The sequence below is a fragment of the Astatotilapia calliptera genome, chromosome 18 (assembly GCF_900246225.1).
Source record: "Astatotilapia calliptera chromosome 18, fAstCal1.2, whole genome shotgun sequence".
Classification (NCBI taxonomy): Eukaryota; Metazoa; Chordata; class Actinopteri; order Cichliformes; family Cichlidae; genus Astatotilapia; species Astatotilapia calliptera.
The window spans coordinates 28,208,668-28,228,361 of record NC_039319.1 but is presented as its reverse complement, the minus strand read 5'-3'; the positions used below and the strand labels follow the sequence as shown (position 1 = coordinate 28,228,361).

Here is a 19,694-nt window from a genome sequence, read left to right as displayed (position 1 = left end):
CTTGTCAAAATTGATGGAATTATAAATGTAGAAATGTATCATCAGATTATGGTCCACCACACAATACCATCTGCCAATCCAATAAAAACATACCTGGATAGAAAAACACTATCTGTCATGGATTGGCCTCCTCAGAGCCCGGACATCAACATTACTGAAGCAGTGTGGTGTCGTATTAACAGAGAACAGAAGATAAGGTAGGAGCATCTAAAGATGAGCTTTGAATGTCCTTCAAGAAGCTGGAGAACTATTCCTGAAGACTACTTAAAGAAATTACAAGAAATCTGCCTGAGAGAGTTCAGGCTGTGTTAAAGAATAAAGTCGGTAACAAATAGTAACTTTCAAGCTCATTAGAAATGACAGCCTCTGTTTTTTCCTGATGCATTTCTGTGGATGTTTGCTTTGATAAATCACCCATTTCCCATTTTCCCAGCAAAATATAAAGAAATGACGGGTGGCTCAACACAAGCACAGCACTGTGTTACTTCAGCAACAACACAGCCTAAATGGTGACAACAGCTAAACTGTTCCCGTTTTAGGATGCCACTCTGACACATATTTACATTTAGCGTAATGTATTGTGAAAGTAACTTTCAGCAGTCCACTTCCTTCTGGAAAGTCACTTTTATTTATTCGGATTCATAGAAGCATTTTTAGAAAAAATACTCATTTTCAGGCCCGCAAAATCTGATTAAAATGATCTACTGTCTAGTTTAAATACTCTTGGAGAGACAGGAGTGCATGGTAACACGTTTCTCAGTCATCACCGGCAGCATACATCAAAAGCATACTTACAAACACGGTTATCAAATGATATGTTATCACAAATAAAATCATGATTGTTAACTGGCAGAGTTACCACAATGGTTAGTGCAGTTATATATTCAGTATATACATCCAATTAGAATAAATACACTACAAAACTCACTTTCAGAAGTCACAGATTGTCAGTTAAATACAGATAGGGCATGAAAAGACACGCTTTCAATATTAAATGATTTTTGCACAAATGCATAAAACAGCTGTTTGTGAGCATACTGGAGACACACTGATCCACTGTGTTTGTATGAAAAGTAGAGCTTTGTTTATGCCTGAGAGTAAAATAGCAAGTGCAAGCAGTCAAAACCGGCATACAGTACATGCATTTTCAGCAACAAATGTTTGCAGGGATTAAAAATAAAAATATATTTTTAAAAAAAAGACATCCTGTTGAATCTTTGTCAGCCGAGTCCACAGTTTTAAAAGCTTGTCTCTCTCCAGTCTTCCGCGTCCAAGTCCTTTCTTCCCAGCAAACGTCTCCTGGTCCACAGGTAATGTCATAATGCATCTCTGTTACCAAGCTGGGGGCTTTCATAACCTACAGAAGCAAATGTACTGTGAGTGGTGGGAATAAAAAAAATGCTAGACAGCTACATTACACTTAATTCCACAGTTAGACTGGAACACCACTCTGAATGAATGCTAATGTTGCTGCTTAGCTCAATCCGGAAATATGTAGGGCGATAAAATGTCAGTGTTGTGTTCACAGCAATGACTCTTCAACAGTCAGTGGTTCACAGCTTGTTTCTGCTGCCCCCAAGTGGCCAAAAAATAAAATAAAACTGAAAGCTGCACTTCTATGGAAACAGATGGCCGTCTTCTGCATTAGTTTTAGAAGGTGATATTTCAAACGTAACTTTTTAAGCTTGCATGAGTGGGTGGAGACAAAAAAAAGCTTTGAGCTTAAAAAAACCTGGAGCTAGGCTCAGATATTATCTGCCGCATGCAAAAAGAACCTCTCGGTGTGGACAAGAAACACAAACGTGACAATGCGGCGCTTAAACTTCCAATACACCTAAACTCATCCCGACAGGTCACAGAGGATCCCGCACGCTCTTTATGACCGGCTTTTATGCTTGTGACACGTGGAGCCTTTTATCATTCTCACAGTGATGATAATTGAGTCCCCTGCAGCAACTTGCTGATATATAGTTCTGTATTACTGGGATAATTGGCAGTAGTTTTTGGAATGTCATTAGAGCTGAATTCCACTGCCCCGGGGTTTTCACATTCGGCGTCAATCTGCTCAAAGCAGGAAGAGATGATGAATCAGCTAAACCGTACTGCCAATTAGCACAATAATGGAACATGATATCAAGGAAAGAATCTGCTCCAATTAAAGGAGGGGAGATAAAAGGTCCTCGTTTGAAAAAGGGAGAAGGTCTCATCTAACAGCACACTAATCCCAAGCAGTGTCAGATCCGGCTGCCAGCTGCAATGAGACATATCTGGAAAACAGCCAAATTCCATCTTTAAATTATGTTTTATGATCTCTTTCTTTGGCAATCCAATTGAGGCAAAGGAGGCTTGCATTCAATATGTAGGGTATGACTCATCTCTGTTAAGCGTGTACACGTTTAGGCTTCCGCAAATGCTAAAAACAAATTACTGAAGATTTTGGAATATGAATGAAAGATTTTATTGTTATAAAAACAAGATGGGGAGCAAAAGAAAAAAAATACATTGTGCAAAAATCTCAACACGCATGCACTTCATGCTGCTTGTCATACCGCACATATCTGCAGGAAAGAGAGACGGATACATACACCCGGTCCCAGCAGGGTAGTCCAGAGACCTGTTTCTGCACTGAGGGAAATAGGGTTTTTTCACAAGGAATCTGCGATCTGAAGACCTCTCCAGATCGTAGGGCACATCCCATTCCATGCCTGGGAATAAATGGCATGAGACAGACACACACACACATAGTGGGGTACAGGAACTCAGAATAAAGGATGCAGGATAAAGCAACAAGTTGATGCGCAGCCAGCACGCTCAACAGGGTTGGAAGCACATCAAATAGGAGAGTCACGCTGAGTTTGTTTGATAAAAAATAACAAAGGCGTTGCGCCATTGTTATGAATTATGAACAACAACAACAAAAAAAAAACAAGACGTGCATTTGTATCTTTACGTACTAGTGCGCAGTACTACAAAATGCATGCACAACAGCGGGGCTGCAGAAACAAACACAGCACCAGACACACAGTACCTATGTCAAACGAGCTGGACTTCCTGGTCTGATGTGATGCTGCTGGAAATCCATTATGGCCTCCCTCCTCATCTGTGTTTGTTGGTTATTGTTAATTGGGAAGATCACAGCAATTATTTGCATCTTATTATGCCAATCTGCCCTTTCTATCCACATCATTAAGAACACACTGCCTGCTAGAGATCTGGCCTTTTACTTTTGGGGGTGTTTACGGTTCCTGTGACTGCTATGACTGTGCATAGATATAAAATGACATGGTTACCGTGACTGATTACAGCAGGATCTGCTGCTTCCATCCCAGGCTTGACAGACGCCGGTGGGCTCATCCTCTCGGTGCTTCCCTCACCTTCAGCGATGGGTTGACCAGGAGGTAAACACCTCTGATCATTGATTTGTTCTTCTGCTGGGGTGACGGGGGAGGTCTTGGCCTTATCTGGAGAGGTCTTGTCTCTAGAAACATCCAAGCTGGGCTGATGGAGGAGCACAAAATTTGACTATGCAACAGAAAAATATGACAACAAGATGTGCTTTCTCTTATAGTACGTACAGCGCATACAGCATATAGTTACCTTATTGGGAATGAGAGGACGCTCTCCCTCTGGCCCTCGCCCTCTCTGTTTCTCCTCGCGCTTTCTTTCACTCTGGTCTCCCTCTGCCTCCAGCCTTCCTGCTTCTTCTGGGAAAACAAAAAGCAGCCGACACAAACAAAGCTCAATTTATTTCGGGATTTCTATAGTAGCCTTGCACGATTCACAGGTCAAAGTTATTCTTAGCTGTCTTCAGTTCATCCACTTCCTCTTTTCACTCTGACTTTAGGCCAGTTTCCTTCTGATTGGCTGCCCCTCACTAATGTGGGTGGTGCTGCTGCTAGTTCTCCTGAAACAACTACATCCATTCTTTGATGTCACACAGAGCAAAAAGTAACCTACAAAGAAAAAAAAGACAGCCCGTCTTTCTGAAGCCTGAAGAGGTTTTTGGCTCACGGTGTTTATTTATTCATAGACTAAACTCATTATCTGAAACTTGTCTAATATGAGCATACCCCACTATAACAGTACATATACACTATACATGACGTAAGATAAGAAAAGCAGAATAAGACCTGAAGCTGGAATATTGGCAAGCAGCACACATTTCACACGAACCTGGGAATGGGAGCCTTTGGCTGAAGGGGCTGAAAGCACAAACTGTGCAAATTAAAACCAACCAACCTGGATTGCTTTTCCATTTCTGTGTTAAGAGCTTGCTCCAGCTTTTAAGAGACAACTATTTATATGTGCTGCTGTCCACAGCTTGCATTAAGGATTTCAATCGGACGATAAAGATGCACATCCCTGCACCCTTTCTCCGTTTTAACGCCAAACTGCTGGCTTTAACATTGATTTTATGCCATGACCACTTCTGTTACAGTGATCTCTTAATTCCCTTTGAGTCAGACTGCAGTCTACAATACTCGGAGGTTTTACTCATTAAGAAGTCTAGACTTGAGACTTAACAATGGCTCTTTCGCCACAAAAGGCCTCTATAGCTATAGCCAATCATGTCATCGTCTGCTCTCGTACTGCATCTCTCATTAAACACACTTTGACATACTTGTCTACACGGTTTTTGCAGCTTTTGTGAGTTTTCTGCTTTTTTTCTTCTTTAAAAACATGGCATCTTCTGATTGTTTTCCCTTTGAACTTTTATCCAACAAGACAGTGATCTAAAAATATATCACGGTCAACCACATGCCACGTGTACAGTGTACAGTGAGTCTATTTTTAGAATTATCATTATTATCAGTCATTCTAATAAGAGTCACACCTGAGTCTTCATCATTTATTATTTTATCATCATATTCATACCATGTGATTATTATCATGTTGGATACTTATTCATCCAATAGGGACATTTTACAATATTATACTTTAACAGAACTTCAGTTGTTGTTTAAATTGCAATACCTAAACTCTCCTGCAGGTGTCTCCGCCTCATGACAGCCAAACTGGGCTTAGCACTCTGTGGAGGCGGCTCTGGCCTTGGCCCACCGGGGGCCACGATTCCACCTCCGCTGCTCTGCACATCATCTTCTATCTCAGTCCGCGAGTCTGTCAGGGGCACAATCCTCTCCTGCCTGGCTGTCTCCATCTGTCTGTCCGTCTGTTGTTTGGAGGACACCACGTGGCCGTTAGTTCGAGTATCTGTCGGGGCATCTGAGATGGTGACTGATCTGTCAGCATCCTGGTCTATCCCTTTGATGTCACAGTTGCTGCTGCCATCGGAGTCTTCGATTTCTGCCCCGATGCAGCTGTACACCATGCTGACCAGGTCTGTGGACTGGATGAGGACAGAAGTCATGGACACAGTTAGAACGAGTCAAATCGCTGATGATTTAATGAATAGCATAACTCATAATCTGGTGCTAACAATAGAGAAAGCGAAGGCCTTAATTAAAATGTATTCTGTTGAATTCAATTATAACAAAATTAAATTATCGTTCATTTTTTTGCAGTGGATGTCCTCAAATCCCCTTAATGATCACTAAGGATCCACGGGCTCTACTTAAGAGAGAATTGGAGTAATCCAAGCCGTCCCTCAGCACAGAGTTTAAATAGCCCTCCACACCTTAGGCAAGCTACTACAATAAGACACATAAAAAGGCTGGGAACAGCAGGTGGCTCGGACAGCACACGGCCATGCACTGTTACATGTCATGTAGAACTATAGAAAGAAGTAGCAGCTGCTCACTCATGAATTAAACTGGAAGCAGACTTGAAAAAAAAATGGAAATAGAAATGCATTAGCATTTAATTTAAACTTTAAAATATTCTTTAACTATTAAACACTTTTATCAAGTCACTGTGTTTGGCAAAGCCCTGAGGAATGCAATTTCAAAAAAATTAAATGAACACTTTGAAAACACATCAGATTGCAATGGTGAGAAAAGGATATAGATGTAGCTGCAACATTGTTGTGCACCAGGAGGAACCCAGGACCCACTGCACCAGCGTAGGGTCCTCAGGCCACCCTAATAAAGTCTGTATCTGATTGTTTGGTTAGAGACATTCACACCAGTGTCCTACTTGTAGCTCTGACAGTGCTCATCCTTTTCTTCCTTGCACAAAGCAGCAGATACCTGTCCTGCTGATGGGTTAGGGACCTTCTACAGCCTTGTTCAGCTCTGCTAGAGCAACTGCCTGCCTCCTGAGATGGAGGAGACACAGCAAACTTTGTGGAAATAGCTGGACTGATGTGCCATCTTGGAAGAGTTGGACTACCTGTGCAACATCTGTAGGGTCCAGGTATCACCTCATGTTACCAGTTGTGACACTGACCCTAGCCTAGCTAAATGCAAGACTAGTGAAAAACAGCCAGAAAAGATGAGGAGGGAAAAATGTCAGTGTCCTCCACCTGTAAAAACATTCCTTGACTTGGGGGATGTGTCATTGTTGCCCCTGTTAGTTAGAGACATAAGTGAATCTACAAAAGCTCAAACAGCCAACTTTTCACAGCACGGTACCTGTCTTTGGATGAGGCAGGGGGGGCTGGCAGTTCTCATCCCATGCACCGGCATGCCCTGAGTTGGGTGAGGTGAAGGCATGCTCCCATTTGCTCCTGGGACAACGCTCTCCGGCCTCACGGCATCTTTAGGATGCTGAATCATGGAGTAGACATTCTCTGAGGCGCTGCTGGACAGAAAAAGGCAGACTTTTCAGCACTGGTCCCTCTAATTGACTTCAATCATAAACCATACACTACATTTTGGATACAATATTATTATGCTTATGAATTTACAGTAACACCATCAGTTTGAAACACTGCAGTTTTTCTGAAGCGCAACAGCTTACTTCCTACACAATGTGCTGCTGTTAAAAAACAAAAGAAATGAACGTAGAGAGCAAGCCAAGTGAACGCAGCAACAAACAATCTCTTTGATTGCTTAGCAACATTCTGCAGGTGAAAGCTTACAAAACGCAGCATACTGTATTTAAGAAACTATTTCCATCTATGACTTCCCCTCAGATGAGTCATCTTTGCTTTTATGCTTCTCTTTCAGACTCCTGTAGACTCGGCCTACAGCATATGTGTGAAATTCCTGCACCGCAGCAAGGCTGTTAACCAGCAGAGGCAAAGGCATCACCGTTTTTTTTAAAGCACACCTCTGAGCTGAAAAACAAACTGCGGCTCTCGCTGAGAAACCCTTTCGTCCGTTTCGTGCAGCTGTGTAGTTTAAGTGAACAAAGTGCGCCTATTAAGTGCTATTCTCCCCACTCAGCTGTTAATCTGTGCAAATGATTTTTCTTTTTTTTTTAAAAAGTTTGCAAACTTTTTCCACCAACACTTTCTAACTCCAGTGCCATTATGTAACAGCAGCTCAAATGCATCCAGCGCCATAAATTCAAAGCAAAGGAAAACAGCTGGGGATGGGGAAATATTTTCTCCTATTCAAATATTCATGAAGTTTTGAAGTGGCGTTAATGCCCAGCGCTGGATTAATTTAACCACCATCTCATTCTCTGGGCATGTGCTCTTAAATGTTACTTTCCTCCACTTCTTCCACTCGGCTCCTGTGCTGCATACTCACTCCAAGTCCTGATTAGAGATGGTGGAGTTGCGGTTCTTGCGGAATCCTGAGAAAATGGACAACACACTTCGTCTTTTCTTCCTCCTCAGAGACTGGGCCTGATGCAGGGACGACAACTGACTGAAAGTGAAAAGTAGAGAAAAAAACAGAATGAGTAAACTAAAGCATTGGGTAAGAGGGTAGGCACACACAGTGAGATTAAAGCTAGATTGCATCATTTGGACTGTTTTGTTTTGTTAATGCAATCAGCCAGCAGCCAGTATTTATCAGTATTCTGTGAAAGTCATAAGTGGCAGGCTAAACCCAGAATTAACATCCGACTACATTATTTGAATGAACCGTTTGACAAGAACAGGAAACATAATTAGTATGCCGAGTCCTGAACACATGGTTTAATACTCTGGACAGAAGCAGTGTTTCTGCTGCCTAAGCACACTGCTGCTGAGCATGAAGCTTACACTGGCATGTAACTTTAAAACACTTGCAGGGTTAACCATCATTTACATAGTGCTGTCCAGCTTTGAGATGCAAAATCATGCCGATTTTACCAAACAGTTAATGTTACGACATCTAAAGGAATAATGCTTAAAATGAGCTTCACTTTGCATAAATATAAAAAATCTTACACTACACCAAAACCTTAACCCAAACTTTGGAAATAATTTAAAACACATATAATTACTAATTAAAAAAAGGAGTTTTGTGTTAAATATGTTTAAAAATAGCTTGTGTAGCTTTTCAGCACTGGCCTAATACTAGAATACTTTGGTTATTTGGGATAGTAGCACGAATAAAGTTATGTAATAATTCACACTTTATTTTACACATACAGTATATTCATAAAGTAAAAAAAAATGGTTTTAATTTCTTATACAACATTAACTAGATTATGGAAAATTGATTGTGACTTGTAAACAAAACTGTGAAATATAATAAAATAATAAATTGGCCTTATTTATTGATAGGGCTAACATGTCAGCAACTCAGCATCTATTTATCTTCAAATTTGGGACAATTCTGGCATCCATCTGCAGCTGTGTTGTGCTTGCCTGATCAATTTAAATTCAATACTTACACCACTTTAAACTTTGTTTTTGGTGTCCAGAGATTACTCAGATTTAAAGAAAATAGTTCAGCTGCTAAATAGTCCACTGGTATGCAAGTGGCTATATAGACTATTTATTTCAAGGTAGTTAGTAGTGTAGGAACATGTAGTTTTTAGTTACAAATTCCTAAGTACCCCAAAAAAACAGCTGAAATCCTGTAAAATTAAAAAAATAAAATTAAATATGTTCATTCTGTGCAGAGGTTAGAGGGACTGCAGAGTCAATCAGCTATCCTTAAGTTCATTCATTATTTATTATTTTCACTTAGTTCCATCTTCTTTGCCAACATTTCCTTCTGGGTTTGAGTCTTTGAGGATGCAGCTTCAGTCACTTATCCACATGGCACCACCAATATACCAACACTGCCCAGAAAAAATGGGAACATGGGAATTTTTCCAGTGAATAGCATACTGTAATTGACTTAAATGTGCATAACTGATTTTATTCCCACTTTTGTGGGGAGTAACATTGGAATTTTAATCACCTCATCTACTGACATGGTGAAAGACTTAGCAAACAGTTACTCACTGACACATTGAGCACATACTGAATATCATTAGGATTGTTCTGCAGTGACAGTTGGTAACTCTGGTAATTACTCTCCTTTAAGCACTGCACTCGGTCTCTATCAACAAAATATGTGGTTTCTTAGCTGCTAAATGCTCCACTATGTCCAGCAGCAAGTCTCCAGCTTTGTGTTTTTACTCCTTAAAACGTATCACGGGTTCACAACTGCAGAGTTCTTGCAAAGATTTAAACAGCAAATTAAAATGCACCATTTGCATTCTTTAGACACAGCTACTGTTCTCTTCTTAACATTCAGAAATTGCCCTTCCTTCTTCTCCGTCATACTGTGTACAATGCTACAATCGTAGATGCCGATATTAAACAAAGTTGTAAATGCTGAAATATGAGTGAACATATATCTAAATGCTCACTTTCAGAATTTTTTTTTTACTTTTAGTGCTGTATGATATCAGTGACTTGACCGGCTCTCACACCGTCTGTTAAATCTTTTGTCAGTGAGGTAAAAAAAAGTCACCAGAAAGCTGACTTAAAGGGAGGAGGAAGGAAGATACAACAGTTTGTTTCAAACAAAGGATGACTCGAGGACTGCACCAAGACCTAAGGTGATGCAAATGTGTCCAAAAGCATGCGTTTCAACAAAAAGTACAAGGTAAAATTAAACGTGTGGTTAAGAAATGCAGGGAAAAGAAACTACAATGGAAAATGGTACATTGTACTTTATTTGCATGTTGTTTTTTGTGTGTTTGTTTTTCATTTTACTGTTTAAATGACAAACAATAGAAAACAGGTTTTACTGATACACCAGATGTAAGACACAGTTCCCTCAATGTCTCGTCTTGTGTGTCGTCCTCGGGGCTCAGTGTAGTAAAGAATTTATCACATACTTAATGACTGCACAGAGACGATTCTGGCGTCTACCTGTCAGGTAAAACTCGTTTGCTGTAGAAATCAGGCAGTCCGTCCTCCAGCATGTTGACTCCTCCATTCTCAGAGCAATGCTGCACACACACACACACACACACACAGTATGACAATGATCAGTCTTGCCATGCCGACAAAGGGGATGAAAGGCTGACAAAAGTTATTATCATTTCTAATGGCTGGCTGATAAACCTGAATCTGCTGCCAACAGAAATCTGTTTGTAAAACAGCTCTTCATCATGCTGCCCTAACTCAGTTTGTACTGATTTAGGGGGGAAAAGCTTTACAAAGTCTCGAAACAAACAAGCTGCTAAGTTAGCGGCTGCCCTGTGGCCCAGGGGAGATGGCTGCGCATGATTACCATTTGAATCACAGAGACACGTGCGACAGCTTCCTATTTTAAAGAGAGCTTATTTTTGGAAGGTGCCGCTGGCAATGAAAACAAGATGAATAACAAAAGTTCACATGCAGCAGCCAAGAGATTTAAAAAAGAAAAAAACACCTCAGAAAAGCCATGTTTGGTTTACTTTCTCTCGTTTGCCTCCCTCTGTGCACTTTTGTGGAAACACATGGACTGAAGTTCATGCTGTAGTATCAGATCAAAATAGGCCAGTTAAACACATACAGTGGTGCTACAGGCGCAATAAAAACTCACTTAAAAGTGAAACTGGTCAGTATACATCCTGTGGAAGCAGCTGCTAGTCTGGAGGGGACACTGATCCCTGCCCACTGAAGCTCATAACATGGTCAAATGTCACTGCAAAGTCACAAACTCACGGATTCAGGAGGTAGGTGTCCTGCTCTGTGTCGCCGTGGCGGGCGTGGCCTGGCGTGGGTCACGTGGCGTAAGGGGGATCCATTGGTGGGGAGAGTGGACAGACACTCCCATGATGCCGAGTGGGTAAGAGGGGCAGAGTGAGGTGGAGCTGAAGGTGTCGGAGAGGAACTGGGCTCCTCGCCTAAACCTATGACAGGAAGGGAAATGGATTGTGACAGAACTTCATTTATGCAATACCACTGATAAAATCCTCTTTGATTGGAATTAAATGTATGATTAGACTAAATTTGCAATCAGCTTGTGAATTTCACATTTTTATTGCTTTTGAAATGAGAAAAAATGCTTCCTGTTAGAAGACAAATCCCACTAGTGGGGAAAAGGCTCACCCATGGTTGGGTTGGTGTCAGAAAACAATGTTATTTCATAATAATGCTTCATTCTATCTACAGAAATATTACTATACTGATTACAGCCCAAATGAAACAACATTATCTCTTATGTCATTCTGCCATGTTGGACATTCATTACTGTAGACGAAAAACTACTTAACTGACTAAAAAAATGAAAGATCAAGTGACTCTTGCCCTGGTATTGGCTATCTATATAAAACAGTAATGTGCAAAAGTCTCAAGCCATACTTCATGACTCCATATTTTACTGTGAAATGGAAGTTTGTCCACCTTTATTCTTCAACACAGCCTGAACTCTGTCTCTAAACCTCTTTACATGGTCTTCAGGAACAGTTCTCCAGGCTTCTTCAAGGACAGTCAAAGTCTTTCGTTCTGTTCTCTATCAAGATGATCCCACACTGCTTTAACTCATTCACTGCCAGCCATTTTCAAATCAGGTAACTCCCCACTGCCAGGGTTTTTGAGCATTTTTACTCATTTTTGAAGAGCCACAGAAAACTGTGTGTTATGATCATATAAACGCTGAACCTACCAAAATGAAGAACAGACTCTCTTCTTTCATCCAAAAAAAAAAAAAGCTTGTTTCTACCATTTTCCATTCTTTAGTAATCAGCTGTAGAAGAGAGGTGGGTTCCACCAAAAATGCCTGTTTTGACCAAAAAAAGGGAGAAAACGAGCTTTTTGTGAAAAATATATTTCAAGCAGAAAAGTGCCTGTGACACCTCTAACATATAAAATAGTTTTTCACTTCTATAAAACAGAAATAACACTGAGAAAGGTTATGTTTTATCAAAACAATTTATTTACAAATATATGAAAAAATAAAATTCACTGACAAGCTGCCCGAGGTTGTATTCTGGCCCCTCCCATTGAAAAACGTAATTGACGTCTATAGACGTCAATGGCAGTGAATGAGTTAATAATGCTTAGGTCTGAGCTCTGGAGGCCAATCCATGACTAATAATGTTCCATTGTGTGTTTTTCTATCCAGGTATTCTTTTACTGCATTGGAGGATGGATGCATGTCAAGTCCTGTATCAGGTCTCCCAACGTCTCTATTTCTTAAAGACATGATTATTAGATACCTTTCATCTGCTGTAAATTGTTTTTTAGGCCTATCACTTTTGTGTTTTTGTCTTTTCCTTGTCAAGGTTCCTCAGGACACACAGTACACCACGCTGAGATTTGACAACTTGTAGTCTAATAGCTCTTTGAGAATCAACTTGTTGGTGCAAACATATTATTTTTTGCATGTCAATCAATATTTTTTTGTAGATCTAACAAAAAAAGGGGAAACAATTAGGCAGTTCTTTGGGGGACTGTAACACATAGACGCAATTAAAACTGGGTTCTTTGCTAAGTCGTCTGTCATGTGTAGACACAACACTGGTTCATCCCTCGAATGAGGTGTCTTCTTTTGCTTGCATGATTGATAGGTCAGTGATAAGTGGCTTCACAATAAATAAATAAATGAAATTAAATCAATTCTCTGAAAATGCTTAGATACAAGGACTGGACTGAAAATGAGTGAATAAAACATGTCCAAAGAAAAACTCTGAAAGGCCTTCTGAAAGCAGAAGGAGAACTAGTACACAAAAGCTTTTACAACAAATTCTGAAACAAAATATAAAGGAATGAGTGGTGACTTCAGACTTTTGCACAGTATTGTATTTCACGATACTTTAGCACGTGACAGCAATAATTTGCGACTACAGACTGAACACTCACTCAGTCTGGTGGAGACGGGTCGAATTCTTCTAGTTCTGGAGCTCCGCTTCTTAATGGCCATGGTGTCCTTTTGTAAGAGATCATTGTACATACACAAATGCCTTCACTACATTTATAACACAATTACAACGCACAAAAAAGTTAAATGGACAAAGTATCCCATCCTCGCTTAAAAAAAATAAATGAATGAAATAAAGTAGATCAATGACATACACGTACAGTATTTCACAGAAAATCCAACTGGAGTAAAGCAAAGGCAATGAAAAGATGCAGAAACTGTTTACAAAATCTAAGTGTGAAGCTCAGAACAACAGCATGTTGGAGGGTACAGGAAGTGTGGGATTTGTCTTGATTTTGAGAAGAGTCACAATAAAAATACTCGTGTTGAAGGGGAGAAAAGATCTGAAGTTGAAAAAATGTAATTCTTGTTCAACACGATTTGTTTGTAACCAGCTCTGAGCGTCAGTATGGTGGAACGGATCAGAGTTTCAACAGCAAAACTGCACCAGTAAACAGAAGTGAATCAAGCATTGGGACACTGATGTTTTACCTGCTTTCCAATATTTACTAGAGAAAACTTACATTTTTAAGGCTAATATCTCCATGTGCCGTGTGTATCTGGTCAAATCATGTTATCCCATATGAAAGGCTTCCTTCTTCTTAGTTGGGATTTTTTAAATTTCTCATTCTGTGCCCAAAATGTTATAATATATTTTTATATATATATATATATATATATATATATATATATATATATATATACATATATATATAAACTTTTTTTTTTTTTTTTAACACCCAGCGCGCCCCTGCGGGCGGTTTATCCTTCAAGCTCGGGTCCTCTACCAGAGGCCTGGGAGCTTGAGGGTCCTGCGCAGTATCTTAGCTGTTCCCAGGACTGCGCTCTTCTGGACAGAGATCTCCGATGTTATTCCCGGGATCTGCTGGAGCCACTCGCCTAGCTTGGGAGTCACCGCACCTAGTGCTCCGATTACCACGGGGACCACCGTTACCTTCACCCTCCACATCCTCTCGAGCTCTTCTCTGAGCCCTTGGTATTTCTCCAGCTTCTCGTGTTCCTTCTTCCTGATGTTGCTGTCATTCGGAACCGCTACATCGATCACTACGGCCGTCTTCTTCTGTTTGTCTACCACCACTATGTCCGGTTGGTTAGCCACCACCATTTTGTCCGTCTGTATCTGGAAGTCCCACAGGATCTTAGCTCGGTCATTCTCCACCACCCTTGGGGGCATCTCCCATTTTGACCTCGGGACTTCCAGGTTATACTCGGCACAGATGTTCCTGTACACTATGCCGGCCACTTGGTTATGGCGTTCCATGTATGCCTTGCCTGCTAGCATCTTGCACCCTGCTGTTATGTGCTGGATTGTCTCTGGGGCATCTTTACACAGCCTGCACCTGGGGTCTTGCCTGGTGTGATAGACCCCAGCCTCTATGGATCTTGTGCTCAGGATGTTCCTTGTCTCATCCTGGACTGTGGTGCTGACACTCACCAGTCCCCGGCCCCCTTCCTTCCGCTTAGCGTACAGCCTCAGGGTGCTGGACTTGGGGTGAAACCCTCCATGCATGGTAAGGAGCTTTCTTGTCTTTATGTCAGTGGCTTCTATCTCCTCCTTTGGCCAGCCTATTACCCCAGCAGGGTACCCAGCAGAGTACCGGGCAGGGCGTACGTGTTGATAGCCCGGATCTTGTTCTTACCATTCAGCTGACTCCTCAGGACTTGCCTGACCCTCTGCAGGTACTTGGTGGTTGCAGCCTTTCTAGCGGCCTCTTCATGGTTCCCATTTGCCTGCGGGATCCCCCAGGTACTTATATATATGTATATGTATACATATATATATATATATATGTATATGTATATGTATATATATACACATATATATATATACATACATACATATATACACACATATATATATACACACATATATATATATATATATACACATACATATATATACACACATACATATATATACACACACATATATATATATATATATATATATATATATATATATATATATATATATATATCTCAAACAACTTTAGATTCAGTAGAAGTTCTTCAATATCCCTGCAATCTGAGCACGCAGAAGGGCCTGGATCACAGAGGGATTCTGGATCAAAGGATGCTCACTTAAAAAGCCAGGTGATGAGGACACTGTACTGAACACAGGTTTCACAGCAATTTTAGTGAGAAGTTTAGTTTCAAATTAGACAGTGACAAACCGAACAGGCAACAAAGCAACAAACTGCAAGGAGAGCATCCATTTGAAAATTTAATGTGGATACAGTGGGTGAAATAATTATTCGATCCCCTGCTGAACACGAAGAAATTAAAAGTCTCAAATTTTTATGGTAGTTTCATGGAGAGAAACAGAATACCAAAAATCCAGACAAAAACAATTTACACTGCATAAAAGTAATGATTTGCATGTCACTGAGTGAACTTTTATTCCCAAGATCCCACCCAGAATTCTGGCTCCCATAGACTGGCTGCGTGCCCATGCAAAACACAGATTACAATTGATTAAATCAATTACAGCCACTCCTGATCTCGACTTGTTATGTGTATAAAGCACACCTGTCCACAGGAACAGTTTCTTCCATTCCAACCCTTCCATCACCAAGACCAAAGAGCTGTCAATGGACATTAAGGACAAGCTTGTAGACCTGCACAAGTCTGCAGTGAGCAACAAGACCATCAACAAGAAGTTTGATTAGAAGGTGACGACTGTTGGTGTGAATATTTGGAAATGTAAGAAATATAAAATGAACCTCATTCTGGAGCTCAACGTAAGATCTTGTCGAATGTATCGGCCCAAAACTACACAGGAGGAGCTTTTTAATGATATGAAGGCATTTGGGACCACAGTCACCAGGAACACCAGTGGTAACACACTACGCTGTAATGAGTTGAAATCTTGCAGTGCCCACAAGGCCCCCCTGCTCAAGTAGGCGCATGCACAGGCCCATCTTATGTCTCCAACATTTAGATGTTCACTGGCAGAGAAGACTTGGGGGAAAGTGCTGCAGTCAGATGAAACCAAACTCTTTGAAATCAACTCAACCCGCATAGTCAGAGAAATGCAGGGTATGATCTAAAGAACACCGTCACCACAGTCAAGCACGGTGGCGGAAACATGGTTTGGGGCTGTTTATTCGCTAATGGTATAGGACTTTTCACAGCAGTGACGAACAAATGGACAGGACCATGTGCTGTAAAGTATTGGACAAGAACCTCCCTTCCTCAGACAGAACACCGAAGATGGGTTAGTGACGCATCTTCCAGCATGACAATGAACCAAAACATACCACCAAGCCAACAAAAGAGTGGTTAAAGAAGAAGCTCATTAAGGTCATGGAGTGGCCTGGCCATTCTCAGATCGCATCCCTTTAGAAAAACTGTTGAGGGAGCTGGAGTGTCGAGTTGCCAGGCAGCAGCCAAGAAACCTACAGGATTTAGAGTTTCTGTTAAGAGTAGTGGGATAAAATCCCTCTGAGATATGTGCAAGCCTGGTGACCAACTACAAGAAGCACCTTAACGCTATGTTTGACAACAAGGGTTTCTACCCAAGTACTAAGCCATGTTTTGCGTTCAAATCATTATTTTTCTCAATGACATTAAAAATTTATTTAGAACTTTTTTGTGTTTTAATGAAACTGCAAACTACCATTGAGCAAATGTACAAATTCAGCAGAGGATCTAATAAATATTTCTCCCACTTTTTTTCCGGGAGTCATGAAATTATGAGGGTGAATTAAAAAAAAAAAATCACACCTTACATTTATGCAGACTCCCCCAATTTGAGGGAGTCAGAGATGGATGAGAACCTTTCACCAGATTTGGTTGATTTTTATGTGGTATGAACCCAATTTTTGGGGTTGTGGAAAACAGTAGCACATCTGGAAGAATGAATGCTTTATTAATCTTTTAAAATACAGGTCAAAGGTGGACATCTTTCCATTGTTTGCTTTGGCTCTTCTAAACCATCAAATCAAATGTAACTTTTCTTCCTCTGTCTTTTGTCTCTGAAAACTGGTTTTGTTCTTAACACTTATTTTAGGTGCAGTCAGTTAAGTATTATATCCATGCCTTGAAATTAGACATGCTTCTTTTTAAATGAAGAAGCTCATTCTTGTTAAGTGTGCACATGAGGTCAGCGTGTGTCTCTCACACTTACTATTCCCAGGTTGACACCAAAGTCCTCATCGGGGAATTCCAGGGACTCGACTATTCTGGACTGTCTGACAGTGCGTCTGCCCGTCCCGACATCGTCCCAACGCTTTGCCTGGGACACCTGCCGCAGCTGATGCAACACACACATCAAAGGCACGTATCATTGCATAGACACAAACACTCACACTCGCGCAGTGATGACATCTGGAAATATATCCTTAAATGCTATCTGGGAGGAGAGGCATGTCTGCCCTTGTACCTGAGAAGCTCACAAACAAAGTACTTTACCACCGTTCGTAAAGCCCACGAAGAATATGAATTAAATACAATATCTTGATTATCAAAGCAGAGTAAGGCAAGATAGAGGACAAACCGGCATTGCACCAAAAGAGAGAAAGGAGAATGAGATGTAACAGCAGACGTGGTGAACTGAATGCCAAGCAGAGCAGGGGAGGCCGTGTTATTACTAAGAGTCGATTTTTTTCCCTGCTTTTCCGCTGGTTTCATTTTAAACAATTTAATTTTATGGAGAGGAGAGCCCGGAGGGTCTCATCATGTCCTTAACCAGCTTAAATAAAGTTGTTATCTGGCCTCTGAGCTCAATATTCTCTTTAAAGAACAAAGCTCTATACCTATATATCTTCATTGTATATGTTAATGACATGCGAACCAGGGTGTCTTCTTCAGATAACTGCACGCATTAGTATGCTACTGTTCACCTGGAATAACGAAGAAGAATTTATCCAAACTATGCTTGTACAGTTCAGAGTTTTTATTAACATGTCTGAACTAAATGTTTTCAGTTTCAATTTTAACTTCGCTGATATTTCAATATGATCTTGAGAAATTTCCTATCCTGTGCTTGTACACTGGTACGGCTGGAGGTAGGATTATTATTTTATCAACCATGTGTGCGATGTGCAATAAATATACCAGAGTTATAGCAGCACTGAAAGACAACATCCATAACAATATTAATGTTTGAAAGCATCATATGGAATATAATGAATGAATGTCCACAGCGTAGGAGGACTTTCTTAATTCGGTTAGACATCATTATGTATATATGCACATAATGGGTACTTTTCCAGGATGTATTTATTTGTTATTATAAATTTATTTTAAATGGGCTGCTATGGGAACACACGATAGAGAACATTTCACTGTTGTTCACTGGAGGTGCACAGGAGCTTTATAATTGCTTTGCATTGATAAACATATTGCAAAGTGGTGACACAAGTATTGTAGACCCTCTGCTCAATTACTCATAATCTACTGGATGATACTACAAAAGTGCTCTTATGCATAACTTGGTTATAACAAGGGGTTATTCGAGGTACGGTTGCCATCACATCAGCTCAAAGCACTCTGGCCATTTTCCTCTGAACTCTTATCAAACAGGCATTTTTGCCTAGAGAGCTGCTGCTCACTGGGTATTTTCTCTTTTTTGGACTATTCTCCATAAACCCTAGAGATGGTGATGAGGGGGAAAATCCCAGTAGATCCACAGTTTCTAAAACACCAACAAATGGGACAAGTTCAAAGTCCCTCTCTGATTCTGAAGCTTGGTTTGAACTTTAGTGGGTTATCACGACCATATCTAAGTACATAAACGCACTGAACTGCTGCTGACTGGTTGATTAGACATTTGCATTAAGGTGAAGTTAAACAGGTGTAGCTAATAAAGTGTAGAGTGTACACAAGTCATAAAAAATCATTTTGGGGTAACAAATTAGATTCATTTTATCTTTAATTTTTTGATTAAAGAGAAAAAACAAATGGATATTTGGGGATATAATATAAGTGGATGTTATTGCTTAAGGCTTGATGGAGACAAAAAGGCTTAATAGTCCAGCACATGACGTGTCCTGACTGTTATTTTACTTGAATAGAGCCAAGTTGGCAGTTTCGCCCTGTTTTCAATTTTTATGCTAATTCTACAAGATAACCATCTCCTTCCTTCAGTGACATATTTAATAGACTGCATTCCCAACACAGCAAACAATTTTCTTTATGAATATAACTTCAAATAACACAAACCTAAAGTGAAATCTGTAATGTTTTATGCATGTGTGGTAAAAAAAAAAAAAAGAAACTGAGGTGAGCTTTTCCTGTTATTTGCACAGTTCAGACAAACGCGGATCATTTTGGTTGGTTTTTTTTCATATAGTCATATTATAAATTTAACTATATCTTAGAACAAAACAGAATTCCAGCTTTACATTCAAATAACATATTTTTCTAGAATCTACAAGAAAGCATGCAGTAAAGTGATATTACCAGTACCAGGGTTTTATGGGTGGTGTAGAGCTCTTGTAGAATCTGATCAACTATGGAGTTGGTCAGATAGGAGACCACAGACAGCTTCACTTCTCTGGGATAGAGAAAGTAATAACAGTTCAATCAGTATCTCGAAGTTCTTTG

The 19,694-nt window shown here is 40.3% G+C and overlaps 1 protein-coding gene across 6 annotated transcripts in view; it reads right to left on the bottom strand.

Annotated features, from left to right (window-relative positions):
- Positions 1-605: 605 nt before the first annotated feature.
- The window catches only part of carmil3 (capping protein regulator and myosin 1 linker 3), a 105,794-nt gene continuing 86,705 nt past the window's right edge, over positions 606-19,694 (bottom strand). For 3 of the 6 annotated variants that reach the window (XM_026148432.1, XM_026148431.1, XM_026148435.1), the window contains 13 exons: positions 19,557-19,644; positions 17,275-17,400; positions 13,067-13,133; positions 10,928-11,115; positions 10,148-10,227; positions 7,596-7,715; positions 6,531-6,699; positions 4,975-5,347; positions 3,598-3,704; positions 3,291-3,498; positions 3,029-3,100; positions 2,586-2,705; positions 606-1,357 (listed from right to left, as the gene is read on the bottom strand). In XM_026148432.1, coding sequence (XP_026004217.1) covers positions 1,317-1,357; positions 2,586-2,705; positions 3,029-3,100; positions 3,291-3,498; positions 3,598-3,704; positions 4,975-5,347; positions 6,531-6,699; positions 7,596-7,715; positions 10,148-10,227; positions 10,928-11,115; positions 13,067-13,133; positions 17,275-17,400; positions 19,557-19,644 — 1,759 coding nt within the window. In that variant the 3' untranslated portion in view covers positions 606-1,316. The remainder of the gene's footprint in view (positions 1,358-2,585; positions 2,706-3,028; positions 3,101-3,290; positions 3,499-3,597; positions 3,705-4,974; positions 5,348-6,530; positions 6,700-7,595; positions 7,716-10,147; positions 10,228-10,927; positions 11,116-13,066; positions 13,134-17,274; positions 17,401-19,556; positions 19,645-19,694) is intronic. The other 3 variants (XM_026148433.1, XM_026148436.1, XM_026148437.1) reach the window with 3 other exon arrangements.